The 13,811-nt window shown below is 42.4% G+C and overlaps 1 protein-coding gene across 3 annotated transcripts in view; it reads left to right on the forward strand.

Annotated features, from left to right (window-relative positions):
* Positions 1-13,811, forward strand: part of FGFRL1 (fibroblast growth factor receptor like 1) — a 179,970-nt gene that overhangs the window by 12,925 nt on the left and 153,234 nt on the right. Inside the window, exon 3 of one of the 3 annotated variants that reach the window (XM_058184482.1) lies at positions 13,143-13,352. The exons of the other annotated variants lie outside the window; for them this stretch is intronic. Coding sequence (XP_058040465.1) covers positions 13,143-13,352 — 210 coding nt within the window. The remainder of the gene's footprint in view (positions 1-13,142; positions 13,353-13,811) is intronic. 3 annotated transcript variants of the gene reach the window in all.

The raw sequence follows: 13,811 nt of genomic DNA on the forward strand, positions 1-13,811 counted from the left end.
CAAGGTTGGAGTTGAAGTCCACAAGTCTTAAAGTTGCCAAGGTTGGAGTTGAAGTCCACAAGTCTTAAAGTTGCCAGGGTTGGAGTTGAAGTCCACGAGTCTTAAAGTTGCCAAGGTTGGAGTTGAAGTCCACAAGTCTTAAAGTTGCCAAAGTTGGAGTTGAAGTCCACGAGTCTTAAAGTTGCCAAGGTTGGAGTTGAAGTCCACAAGTCTTAAAGTTGCCACGGTTGAAGTTGAAGTCCACAAGTCTTAAAGTTGCCACGGTTGGAGTTGAAGTCCACAAGTCTTAAAGTTGCCAAGGTTGGAGTTGAAGTCCACAAGTCTTAAAGTTGCCAAGGTTGGAGTTGAAGTCCACAAGTCTTAAAGTTGCCAGGGTTGGAGTTGAAGTCCACGAGTCTTAAAGTTGCCAAGGTTGGAGTTGAAGTCCACAAGTCTTAAAGTTGCCAAAGTTGGAGTTGAAGTCCACGAGTCTTAAAGTTGCCAAGGTTGGAGTTGAAGTCCACGAGTCTTAAAGTTGCCAGGGTTGGAGTTGAAGTCCACGAGTCTTAAAGTTGCCAAGGTTGGAGTTGAAGTCCACAAGTCTTAAAGTTGCCAAAGTTGGAGTTGAAGTCCACGAGTCTTAAAGTTGCCAAGGTTGGAGTTGAAGTCCACAAGTCTTAAAGTTGCCAGGGTTGGAGTTGAAGTCCACGAGTCTTAAAGTTGCCAAGGTTGGAGTTGAAGTCCACAAGTCTTAAAGTTGCCAAAGTTGGAGTTGAAGTCCACGAGTCTTAAAGTTGCCAAGGTTGGAGTTGAAGTCCACGAGTCTTAAAGTTGCCAAGGTTGGAGTTGAAGTCCACGAGTCTTAAAGTTGCCAAGGTTGGAGTTGAAGTCCACGAGTCTTAAAGTTGCCACGGTTGGAGTTGAAGTCCACGAGTCTTAAAGTTGCCAAGGTTGGAGTTGAAGTCCACAAGTCTTAAAGTTGCCAGGGTTGGAGTTGAAGTCCACGAGTCTTAAAGTTGCCAAGGTTGGAGTTGAAGTCCACAAGTCTTAAAGTTGCCAAGATTGGAGACCCCTGATCTAGTCCAACCCCACCCACCCCCACCCCAAGCAGGAAACCCTACACCATTTTTGACATTTTACATGAGGACAATTTAATGACTGTTCAAAGTTACCATTGTGCTGAAAAAAGTGGTTTCCAATCAGGCCTCACTTATGATTAACACAGAGTTGGAAGCGTCCTTGTAGGTCCTCTAGTCCCATTGTACAGCTTTTTCGTTACACAAATCAGCGCGGTTCTTAAGTGAGTCACACGGCTGTTAAGTGAAGCCAACTTCCCTCATTGACTTTCTTCGTAGGAAGCTGGCGGGGTTGGTCTCAAATAGTGATCAGTCAATCAGAATAGAGCTGGAAGGGACCTTGGAGGTCTTCTAGTCCAACCACCTGCTTAAGCAGGAGACCCTATATGATTTCAGACAAGTGGCTGTCCAGTCTCTTCTTAAAAGTCTCCAGTGATGGAAGGACCCATAACATCTGGTGGCAAATTGTTCCACTGGTTAATTGTCCTTACTGTTAGGAAATTTCTCCTTAATTCTAGGTTGCTTCTCTCCTTGACTAGTTTTCATCCATTGTTTCTTGTAAATTTAACCCCTCCTCTTTGTGGCAGCCCCTCAAATGCTGGAAGACTGTTATTTTTTTTGTTTTGTTTGCATTTATATCCCGCCCTTCTCCGAAGACTCAGGGTGACTTACACTATGTTAGCAATAGTCTTCATTCTATTTGTATATTTATATACAAAGTCAACTTATTGCCCCCAACAATCTGGGTCCTCATTTTACCTACCTTATAAAGGATGGAAGGCTGAGTCAACCTTGGGCCTAGTGGGGCTTGAACCTGCAGTAATTGCAAGCAGCTGCTGTTAATAACAGACTGCATTAGCAGTCTGACCCACAGAGGCTGGTCTCCCTCCTAGTCCTTCTTCTTCTCTAGACTAGCCAAACCCAATTCTTGCAACCGTCCTTCACACGTTTTAGTCTCCAGCTCTTTAATCACCTTAGTTGCTCTTCTCTGCACTTTTTCCAATGTCTCACCATCTTTTCTGTAATGTGGTGACCAAAACTGGATTCAGAATTCCCTGTGACACAAGGAATAATGAAACTGATCAAGGAGAGATTCAATCTGGAAATAAGGAGACATTTTCTGACAATGAGAACAATCAACCCATGGAACAGAAGTTGCCTTCAGAAGTTGTGGGAGCTTCATCCCTGGAGGCTTTCAAGAAGAGACTGGACTGCCATCTGTCAGAAATGGTGCAGGGTCTCCTGCTTGGGCGGGGAGGGGGTTGGACTAGATGACCTTCAAGGTCCCTTCCGACTCCGTTAATCTGTTAATTATAAGTGAGAATGATTGGAAACCACTTTTTTCAGCACAGTAGTAACTTTGAACAGTCATTAAACTGTCCTGAGGTAAATGGAGGACTACTGCACTGTATCGGTTAAGGTGAGCTAAATGTTGCAAATATTTAATGTTACTCCACTTTTGAAGGCAATCGTAGCGTCTGGAAGGTTTTTCTTTTCTGGATTGGCATTTTTTTCCAATGTAGCAATAACCTTTGGTAGCTTTTGGCTCAGCCACATCCTGTAATCGCACCAATATATTAATATATTACATTTGAACCAGGGATCTGGTTGAACAGGTTCTGGTTGCAGCTATTTTAACCCGGTAACTGAGTAGGGGAGACCGTATTTCACTTCAAGCTTGCTGTATTTCCTTCCTGGGGTAAATAATAATGTTGAAATTCAGGCCATTGATAAACTGATAAACCGCCCACACTTTCCCATTAGAATATCTGACGATTGCTGGTTGCTACCAGAGTAATGAAGGTGCAGCTTTGAAGCCCTGTGGATTGTATGGTGAACACGGTGGGGAGAGGTGTTTTTTTGGGGAAGGTCATTTGTTAGCTGTTTATGAGAACATCAAAACTGTATGTAGATTCTACAGGGAATTAAAAATAGCATCTCTAGCCTATACAGTTTTGTACCCTTAATTGTTAATGGACTTGATTTGGGGGCCAGGAACCAAATTGCAGTCACTATGCCCAAAATATCTTCACATTTCTACTTTAAAGAGTGACAGTTTTTTTAGAGGAATCAAGGAAGATTTTTCTTTAATCTTTTTAGACTCCCGTCCTCCCTTGCTCCCTCTCTCTTTTCCTTCCTTCCTTCCTTCCTTCCTTCCTTCCTTCCTTCCTTCCTTCCTTCCTTCCTTCCTTCCTTCCTTCCTTCCTTCCTTCTTTCTTTCTTTCCACCCTCCCTCCCTCTGTCCCTCCTTGCTTCCTTTCTCCCTCTCTCCTTGTTTCCCTCCCTCCCTCCCTCCCTCCCATCCACCCATCCATTCTTCCATCCTCCCTCCCTCCCTGTTTACCTTCCTTTCCATCCATCGCTCCACCCACCCACCCATCATTCTCCAAAGCAGGAGAGTTGTATAAGCTCTTCCCTCCAAAAACTCACAGACTTTTGGATCTGTCCTAGATAGGGTGTAAAGATTTTCAGGAAAGAAACAACTAACTGCTCCCCCCCCTTTAGATCTTGTTAGAGGTTGACCATTCCTGTCCCATAACCTGTGGGTGAAAACTCCTGAGACTACAGATAAGGCTTCTGAGAAATACTCTTTTAATTTTCTGGATTCTCTGACTTCACCAGATGTCCCTCAAGTCAAAAACTGGGAAAACGGTTCCATTCAGGCTTCTCCCAGAGGTCTCGAGTGCAGGAGATGCTTCTGAACTCTTGAAACCAAAACCTTCTCCTCAAGAGGTGCACCAGTTCCCTCCTCCTCCCCCTCCTGCTTCCTTACTACAGACTCCTGTTTACATTTCTCTCCTCTCCTTCCCCACGTTTATGGCTGCTGGTTTGGCCAGAGGAAATGAATTAACATAATTTACTGTTTTAAAAACAAGACACACGCCCTGCCCAGGCGCTCTGCGGGAGAAGCCCTCCGGTGGGTCCATTGAGGGAGAACAAAGCCCCGATTATGGAATGCAAGTTTTCGATTCACACCCTCCGTCTCCCCGTTTTAAAAGGAGCTGCCAGGACGGTGCCCAGGAGCCCGTAACAAACCTCAAACCGCTGTTGACATGAAATGGGCAGGCATTGTTCTTGGTGAAAGTGGGCTTTTTTTGTTTTTTTTTGGGAACGAGAGAATCTGGAGCCAAGTCTCTGAGCTGGCAAAGTTCTGTCACAACCTACGGTTTTGGAGCTTCAAGGAGAATTTCTAGAAAGAGGGTGATTTGGGAGATGGAAACGGGAACTGGGAGAAAGTTGGAGGGGTAGGAAAAATGCAAAGAAATGAACCGGATATGGAAAATCTCATTAAAAAAAGCAAATTTTCCATGATGTCTTAATAACTGCAACAGCTCTGCAGTGGCAAAGGCTCGTGTCATGTGATGGGCCTCCTTAATTCTTACATCTTTTCTTGAAGTGGGAGCAAAAAGCTACTTGCGTTTCTACAAACAGAATTGGATTCTTAGGAAGTTATAATCAGACAAGGGCTGCTGCCGGTTCGGACTGGTTCACCCGTACCGGTAGTTCTGCCCACCAGCTGGGCCCGCCTACATGCGCCAGTGTTATCCTGTCTTATAAACCTCACTCTCTGGCTTGCTCGCCCCGCCCACACAGCCCAGCTGATTTCCGCGCCTCGGCCTCTCTACTCGCCGCGGCTGCCTGAGAAGGTGTGCTGGAAGCCGCACACATGAAATCGCTGTGTGTTTGAAGCCGCGCACAAACGTGGAAGGCACGAGTGCACGTGCTCATATTTTCGGTTCTGCACTAGGTGGACCGGTTGTTCAATTACGGTATGTGAAGCCCACCTCTGGTTATAATGTAGAGTGAGACTTTGCTTTTGAATTCTGCGGGGCCAAACTGAAGCCAAACACACTGTTGTTTGTGCGTCGGCTTCCAGCAGAAGGGTGAGGGATTCAGTTTTATAGCAAACTTTGTCCTTTTTTAGTCTCACTGCGATTCTGGCCATGTTCCTCCTCCCCCAGGCCATTTCTGGTGCCAGGGGAGAGAAAGGTAAAACAAGGAAAAATTAGATCCTTCCTTCGGCTTTTGTTATTCAACTTAATAACTTTTGTTATTCAACTTAGGTTGTCCACTTTGTGGATGTTGTGGCACCTGGTGGGTTTTTTGTTGCAAAGTGGCACTTTTGCAGCCTTCAGTCCTACCTAATATGATGTGCCATCTTAGTCATGTAGCTCACCAAACATGGAACCATCCAAGAGTCTTCAACATGCCTGCACAGTGTAAGTCTCTCACGGAGGATCAGGAGTTTGTGACGTATCTCAGATATTTGGGGCAGTCAATGGTCCAGAGCAGGGATCTCCAAACTTGGCCACTTGAAGACTTGTGGACTTCAAGACTTGACAATTTTAAGACTTGTGGACTTCAACTGCCATGCTGGCTGGGGAAGTCTTAGAGTCGAAGTCCACAAAGCTTAAAGTTCTCAAAGGTTGGAGACCCCTGATTTGGTACTTGACTCTTGGGGTTCCAAAGAGCTTCTCCTAAAGGATCTTACATAAACTTACTAGCTGTAGAATAAAAAAAATTGGTTAACAGGAGGCACAGGATAGTAGTGGAATAGAGCAGGGGTCTCCAACCTTGGCAACTTTAAGACTTAACATAACATAACATCAGAGTTGGAAGGGATCTTGGAGGCCTTCTAGTCCAACCCCCTGCCCAGGCAGGAAACCCTACACCATCTCAGTCAGATGATTATCCAACATTTTCTTGTGGACTTCAACGCTGGCTGAGGAATTCTGGGAGTTGGTATCTCTTCCAAGGGCCTGACTTTGTTTCTTCATAAAACATACCTGCCACCAGGATGGTAGAATCTGGATCCTACTAAGAAGATCTTCAGAATGTTCCTTTCTGTCTATAAGAAAAAAATTGGTAGCAAAATGGCCCACAAAATGGCCCACCCAGGAGTGAACCGGTAGCAACAGAATTTGAACTCCACTACTGAGGAGAACAGCAAAATACCTTGCGATCTTGGAGAAATGCAACCCAGTGGCTAGGAGCTGTGAAAAAAGCCAGCACTTTTTTGAACATTTCAATGTGGCCTCTTTTAAATGATTTCTTCTTTTCATTTGAGGTTGTGGCATGTAACGTTGGTTTTAATGCTTTGTTTAAAACCTGCGATTGTTTGTTTTAGCGGTTCGTTTTATTTTTATTTTGCTCAGCTGAAAGCTCTTGGATGCCTTTTTGGGGGGATGTAAAACCAAACAGAATCAAAACAGCTGTTAAATTTATTCCAAAACAATTTGGTTTGTTTTAGCAGGCGTAACAACGAGGGATTTCCCCCTCCCTTAGTGGTACATTAGTATCTGTTGGGAAGTAGCGTTTTCTTCAAAAATCTTGAAAAGGAAAAAAAATAAAGGGAATGACTAAACTCAGGTGGCTTTTGAGAGTCAAAATATTTCTATAAATAAAAATAAAATATGTAAGAAAAGGCTTGAAAATTAAAAAAAATATTATACGAGTATTTTAATATAATTCTATGATATGGCTGCTTTGGAAGGGCATATAAAAATGACACGGGGATATCTCAAAATAAAATAGCAACAACAATCCAAATTCAGGTAGTCCTTGACTTATGACCACAATTGAGCCCAAAATTTCTGTTGCTAAGTGAGACATCCGTTAAGTGAGTTTTGCCCCATTTTCTTGCCACGTGCATTAAGATTATCGCTGCTGTTGATAAGTTAGTGACAAGGTTGTTAAGCCAATCTGGCATCCCCACTTTACTTGGCTTGTCAGAAGGTCGCAAAGGTGAGTCGGTACACTGCAAACAGTCATAAATGTGAGTCGGTCGCCAAGCATCTGAATTTTTATCATGTGACCTTGGGGATGCTGCCAGTCACAAATTTTGGAGCTTCCAACAGACACTAAATGAGCAGTTGTAAATCAAGAAATACCTATTTATTATTTAGTAATAAACTAAGCTACCTATTTAATTTATTTTTTTAAGGGAATGGCCTTGAACTGGTGTAGTTTTGCAGCTGGGATGAAAGATTTACAGCCCTGTCTTCACATAATTAACCTTGCTTACATTTTGGACTTGTGTCTCATCTAGAGAGTGGATTGTAGTGGATTTCAACAAACAGATCTTCCCCAAGGCTCCTTCCTTCCTTCCTTCCTCCCTCTCTTCCTTCCTTCCTTTCAGATTTTCCTGAAATATATTTGGTTGCCTCCCCCCCACCTTTTTTTTTTTTTTTGGCTAAAATCCAAATTTTTTGGGCCACTTGCTGATGTGGGTCACTTGCAGAATGAATGTGCTGTTTAATGGGTAGAACCTCACTAAAAAAGATTGGGGCTGTTTATTGGAATATGTGTCCTTCTCCATCCAGGCATCCTATGAATTCTGTGAAGATCCTGATCTTTGCTACGTTCTCTAACCATTGGTCCTTCAGGGTTGAATAGAATAGAATAACAGAGTTGGAAGGGACCTTGGAGGTCTTCTAGTCCAACTCATTGTTCAAGTAGGAGACCTTACACCACTTCAGACAAATGGTTATCCAACCTCTTCTTAAAAACTTCCAGTGTTGGACCACCTCCAACTCTGAGGCAAGTTGTTCCACTGATTAATTGTTTTCATTATCAAAAATTTCTCCTTATTTCTAGGTTGGTTCTCTCCTTGATAAGTTTCCATCCTTTGCTTCTTCTCCTGCCTTCTGGTCCTTTGGAGAATAGCTTGACTCCCTCTTTTTTGTAGCAGTCCCTGAGATACTGGAACGCTGCTATCAGGTCACCCCTAGTCCTTCTTTTCATTAAATCTAGACATACCCAGTTCCTGCAACCGTTCTTGGAAAGAGACCTCACTTCTCAGCCTTTTGTTCCACCTTGACTGGTCAGGAGCCTTGAGTGGAGAGATGAGAGCTTTGGAAGTTCCCATTAACTCAAGCGCTCTTCTGCAGCTTCAATGAAAGGTTTCCAAAATATCATTGAATAAGAAAAGTAAGCCTGAAGCACCGATCACTTGGATTAAGGTCAACCCCTAGCATGCCTGATGTAGAAACCTGACAGCAGGTTTAGTTAAGGGAGCTGAAGTGAGAAAATGTCAGGAAGAAATGAGTGAGGTCTTAACCCTTTAACCCACCCACCTCCCAACTTCTCACTCAAAAAGGTCGATCCAGACATTTTTACCCAAGCATGAAGTTAGAGGAATGAGGGGGGGGCTTTTTGGACATTTATGGGGAAGATGACCATCTGGAGCAACAAAATGGGGATTGGGGAGAGGAGAAATCTCTTTCCTAGCAGACTAACAGAGTTGGAAGGGACCTTGGAGGTCTTCTAGTCCAACCCCCTGCTTAGGCAGGAAACCCTACACCACTTCAGACAAATGGTTATCCAATCTCTTCTTAAAAACTTCCAGTGTTGGAGCATTTACAACTTCTGGAGGCAAGTTGTTTCACTGATTAATTGTTCTCACTGACAGGAAATTTCTCCTTAGTAGTAAGTTGCTTCTCTCCTTTGTTAGTTCCCATCCATTGTTTCTTGTCCTGCCCTCAGGTACTTTGGAGAATAGCTGGACTCCCTCTTCTTTGTGGCAGCCCCTGAAATATTGGAAGACTGCTATCATGTCTCCCCTAGTCCTTCTTTTCTTTAGACTAGCCATCCCCAAATCCTGCAACCATTCTTCATTATGGACCCTCCATCTCTATCCTAAATCGCCTTCCCCCAACTCTTTGTCTCTAACAAAACCAGTTTTCAAACTTCTCTTGCCCTTATCTGAATATAACCTCCATGTATAATGGTTTGATTTATTCCTGCCATCTGTGCAATTGAAGGTTTTTTCTCTCCCTCAATTTGGAGAACGTGCTAACATGTTTAACCCCATCCTGCTTGCTTTGCAACCGCTTATTCCCTCAGTTTCCCCGTTGTTAGATCTTGACCTTCCATTATATATTTTCGTAATCAGTGTCCGTACATGGGATTGATTTCAATAACACAATTTCAACAGAGCTAAACGGATTGATATTCTAATGCAGAAAAAGGAGGAAGGGAAAAGAGAAGGGCACATGTCTGCATTTTTTTCAGAAAACTGCCTGTTACGGTATTATTATGGCTGCAAAAATTGTATATACTTACCGAGGAAGGATTAGGGTTATAAAGAGAAATGTAGTAATTTAGCTGTTATCACCAGCATTATTTCTTCATAACATGTATTTTTAAGATTAGCAGAGCATAATTCTCTCTCGCTAATTCCTAACTCCTGCTGCTACTTTGACCTCTTGAGACTTTCTATATCATATACAACTAAAACTACCTTTGTCTCAGAAGGAAACCAACATGACTGACAATATAAATAAAATACATGAGGCTCCAAGTAACACAAAACCGTGGGCCTCCCTCACAACTATACGTTGATCAAACAACTCCGGGTAGCTTTCAACCGATGACTATTTATTTGCGACCCTTTGAAGTTACAACAGCATTGAAAAAAGCGACTTACAATCGGTCTTCACACTTATATCCATCGTGGGATCCCTCGGTCACATGATCAAAATTTGGGCAGTTGGCAACTGGCATGTACTTACGACGGTTTCCGCATCTTGGGTCATGTGACCTTCTTAGCTGGCTTTGGAGAAGCAAAGTCAATGGGGGGCAGAGGGGAAGCCAGATTCATTTAACAACCACATGATTCACTTAACAACTGCAGCAATTCGCTTAACAATCAGCAAAAAAGGTCATAAAATGAGACACAACTCATTTAATAACCGCCTTATTTAAATTTTGGGGTTAATTGTGGTTGCAAGTCGAGATCTCCTTAAAAGTCTGTAGAGATTCTCAATCATCTGGGTCATGGTTGATCCAAAGGTGCTTTTTTAGGAGGCAACTGGACTTTCTTGTTTTTTTGTTTTTTTTTGAAGATGTTTCGCTTCTCATCCAAGAAGCTTCTTCAGCTCTGACATTCCCCACTATCCAGTCAGAGCTGAAGAAGCTTCTTGGATGAGAAGCGAAATGTCTTCAAAAGAAAAAACAAAAAAGTCCAGTTTCCTCCTGAAAAAAACACCTTTGGGTCAAGATCTCCCTGTATTTTTTGTGCATTTTTTAGGGCTCTGGAAACAGGAGGAATTTATGAACACTGGGAAAGGACTTCAACCAAATCCTCTTTTTTTTTTTTGCAATCCTTTTGCTATCTTCTTTTCGAGGCATTTCTCCTTATGTCTCAGTAATTGAATTTGCCGGGACCTCCTGATGGAATTATATCATTAAATCCACCCAGCTGGTGGATCAGAAGCATTCTTTGGCGATGCTGAGACAAAGGATTAGATAAAGGAGTGTTAGGATAGAATAACAAGAATTGGAAGGGACCTTGGAGGTCATGTAGTCCAAGCCCCTGCTTAGGCAGGAGGCCCTAATACCATGTCAGACAAATGGTTATCCAAAATCTTCTTTAAAATTTCCAGTGTTGGAGCATTCGCAACTTCTGGAGGCAAGTTGTTCCACTGGTTAATTGTACTAATTGTCAGGAAATTTCTGCTTAGTTGTAAGTTGCTTCTCTCCTTGATTAGTTTCCCACCCATTGCTTCTTGTCCTCCCTTCAGGTGCTTTGGAGAATAGCTTGACTCCCTCTTCTTTGCGGCAACCCCTGAGATATTGGAAGACTGCTATCATGTCTCTCCTAATCCTTCTTTTCATTAAACTAGGCATACCCAGTTCCTGCAACCGTTCTTCATATGTTTTAGCCTCCAGTCCCCTAATCATCTTGGTTGCTCTTCTCTGCACTCTTTCTAGAGTCTCAACATCTTTTTTACATCGTGACAACCAAAACTGGATGCAGGAGTCCAAGTGTGGCCTTACCAAGGCATTATAAAGTGGTATTAACCTCGATTTTATCCCTCTGTTATAAGGATAAGAGCAGTTGCTTAGGTAATTCCCAATTCCCAGTCTGCCTGCAATTTGCATACTTTTGCTTATATATATATATATGTTTATATGATGTATTGTTGTTTTATGTCAATGTTTGCATATACTGTTGTGACAAAAAAAAAAAAAGTGAGATATACAATTCAGCTCCCGCTCCCCTAGAATGCAAAAAGCAGTAAGGGTTGATTGGAGTCTTATCAGATTCTTGGAGAAGAGATTCAAAGAAGGAGATCATTTTGGTAGATTCTGGGATGCGGTTGCTCCCCAGGTTTACTCTAGGCTGATCAAACTTATAAACAAAAGAAATGTTTCTTTGAGGTTATTCACTCGGGGAGCCGGCTTGGCTAATCTTCCAGATCTGCAAATCAAGTTAATTGGCTTATGTCTGACTATTTTGCTGGAGCAGGGAACCATCAGGTGGGAGCCGGCCTCTCTGTGTTTCCCCCCTCAAATAGCTTTGACGCACATGTATACATTATCCTCCCATGTATTACTAATGGTAGAAACAATCCCGTTGTCCCCGTGTCAGTTTCCCAGGAGACAGGCAGACGGTGTGATTTTAATGAAATGGAAAAAGTTTAGCGGAAAAGATTCTGTCGGAGGTTTGGACAGAAAGGAGGGATTTTACATTGTGGATTAGAAGGCCAAAGTTTGTCAAAAGTTTGCCTTGCATTTCGGGGGGGGGGAAATCCCCCACCTGGATTTGACCAGCCCCGCCTGATATGGACATCACTGAATTCAATTGGCACTGGTTGTGGTAGATGTGCAGAGGCCCTCTATAAATGGCGCAAAATACCATCCGTGAATTGTGACTTTGGGGCTGAAAAGCAAACTTTCCAACACAGACTGGACCCTATAAGGGAGCCTTTGCTGATTTCCTGAAGGTGATTTATGAAGCAACAAATTAGGTCTGTAATCCAGACGTACGTTTATAATATTTTAGATCTTGTATTTCATATTTTGCATTTTTCTCCCTTGTGGTTTTAATAGAGAGATGATGTGAATGGGCCATGCGATAAATAGGAAGCAGTGAAAACCTTTGCAATAAGCCTTTGCTTGTGGCGATTGTATCCCTACTAACAGAATGACAAAGTTGGAAGGGACTTTGGAGGTCTTCTAGTCCAACCCGCTGCTCAAGCAGGAGACCCTAGATCATTTGAGACAAATGGTCGTCCAGTTTCTTCTTAAAAACCTCCAGTGACGGAGCATTCACAGCTTCTGTTGGCAAGCTTTTCCACTGAATAATTGTTCTAACTGTCAGGAAATTTCTCCTTAGTTCTAAGTTGCATCTCTCCTTGATTAGTTTCCACCCATTGCTTCTTGTTCTACCCTCAGGTGCTTTGGAGAATAGCTTGACTCCCTTTTCTTTGTGGCAACCCCTGAGATATTGGAACGCTGCTATTATGTCTCCCCTAGTCCTTCTTTTCATTAAACTAGACATACCCAATTACTGCAACCATCCTTCGTATGTTTTAATCTCCAGCCCCCTAATCCTCTTGGTTGCTCATCTCTGCACTTTTTCTAGAGCCTCAACATCTTTTTTGATAGTCTGGCAACCAAAACTGGATGCGATATTCCAAGAGTGGTCTTACTAAGTCTTTATAAAGCGACACAAATACTTTGCGCGATCTTGATTCTCTCCTTCTGTTAATGTAGCCCAGAACTGTGTTGGCTTTTTTGGCAGCCGCAGCACACGGCTGGCTCATGTTTAAGCAATTGTCCACTAGGACTCCAAGATCCTTTTCACAATTATTACTTTCGATCCAGGTACCACCTATTCTAAGCCAGGTGCCTTCTATTATTTAGTTTATCACTTTTCTACCGACTTTGGAAAGTTTGATAGTGAAAATTGAAGCTACATGTGCTTGAAAGGTATAGATTTGCTGTGAACTCAGCACGCATTTAAACACATCAGTGCTCTCTGCTTTGTGGCTTGGCTACAGATTGATGCACAAATGTTGCTCACTGAAGATGCTGAATTGAACTTATTCCATAATTGAATTATTTATGCATTGAACTCCTGGCACCGAATAGATAAAAACTTTTTCCCCCCCTCTACTGCTGTTCCCTTTCTCAGAACCAGAGGCAACCTGATTAAAGGCTAGTAAGAAACCATTTTTTTTAAAAAAAAAACCCATCCCTTTTGTTGTCCAATCCTCTCCATCTCTTAAAAAAAGGATTGTTGAGTATTCATTGGAAATCTCCCATGGATTTAATTTCTTCCTTTGTTTTGTTTCCCAGTAAAAAGATTGATGGATAATGAGGGTGGCAGCAGCAATGGCTGGCTGGTTTTGGAAAAAGAAAAGAAAAATAAAGAAAAGAAAAGAAAAGAAAGAAAGAAAGAAAGAAAGAAAGAAAGAAAGAAAGAAAGAAAAAAAGAAAGAAAGAAAGAAAGAAAGAAAAGAATAACCTCTGTATCTTTTGAGAGACGTTTTTGTTTGAAAGAGAGAAGTAAGTGTCCATGATCTCCCATTAGAACTGTTAGCAGGAAGGGATTTTTTTGTCTAGGTGCTTTGGATATCTTTTAACCAAAGGGGTTCCCCCCCCTTCCCCAAAATATTTGAACATTAATGCCATCTTTAATTTCTCCTGATAATGAGGTAGACATTTGCAAGGTATTTGAAATAAAATCTTTTGATTCTCTGCTCTTGGCAATTGGTGGATTTACATCCATCAACAAGCCGTTTTATCTGTGGAGCGTTTTTTTCCCAGCTATTTTTTGCTTTTCAGACAAGCTTTTAACTCAGTATTTGTCCTTTTTCTTCTTCTTCCTGGTACTGTGTAGTAGGTGGTTGCATAGATTTTCCCTTGGCATTTTGTAACCCTGATGGTTTTTAACCGCTGTTTGTTTGCAGCTTTTAAATACACCGTCTACCTGCAGGGAATTAAATGTGTCTCGTGGTGTTGAGA

Source organism: Ahaetulla prasina, chromosome 5, assembly GCF_028640845.1.
Source record: "Ahaetulla prasina isolate Xishuangbanna chromosome 5, ASM2864084v1, whole genome shotgun sequence".
Taxonomy (NCBI): Eukaryota; Metazoa; Chordata; class Lepidosauria; order Squamata; family Colubridae; genus Ahaetulla; species Ahaetulla prasina.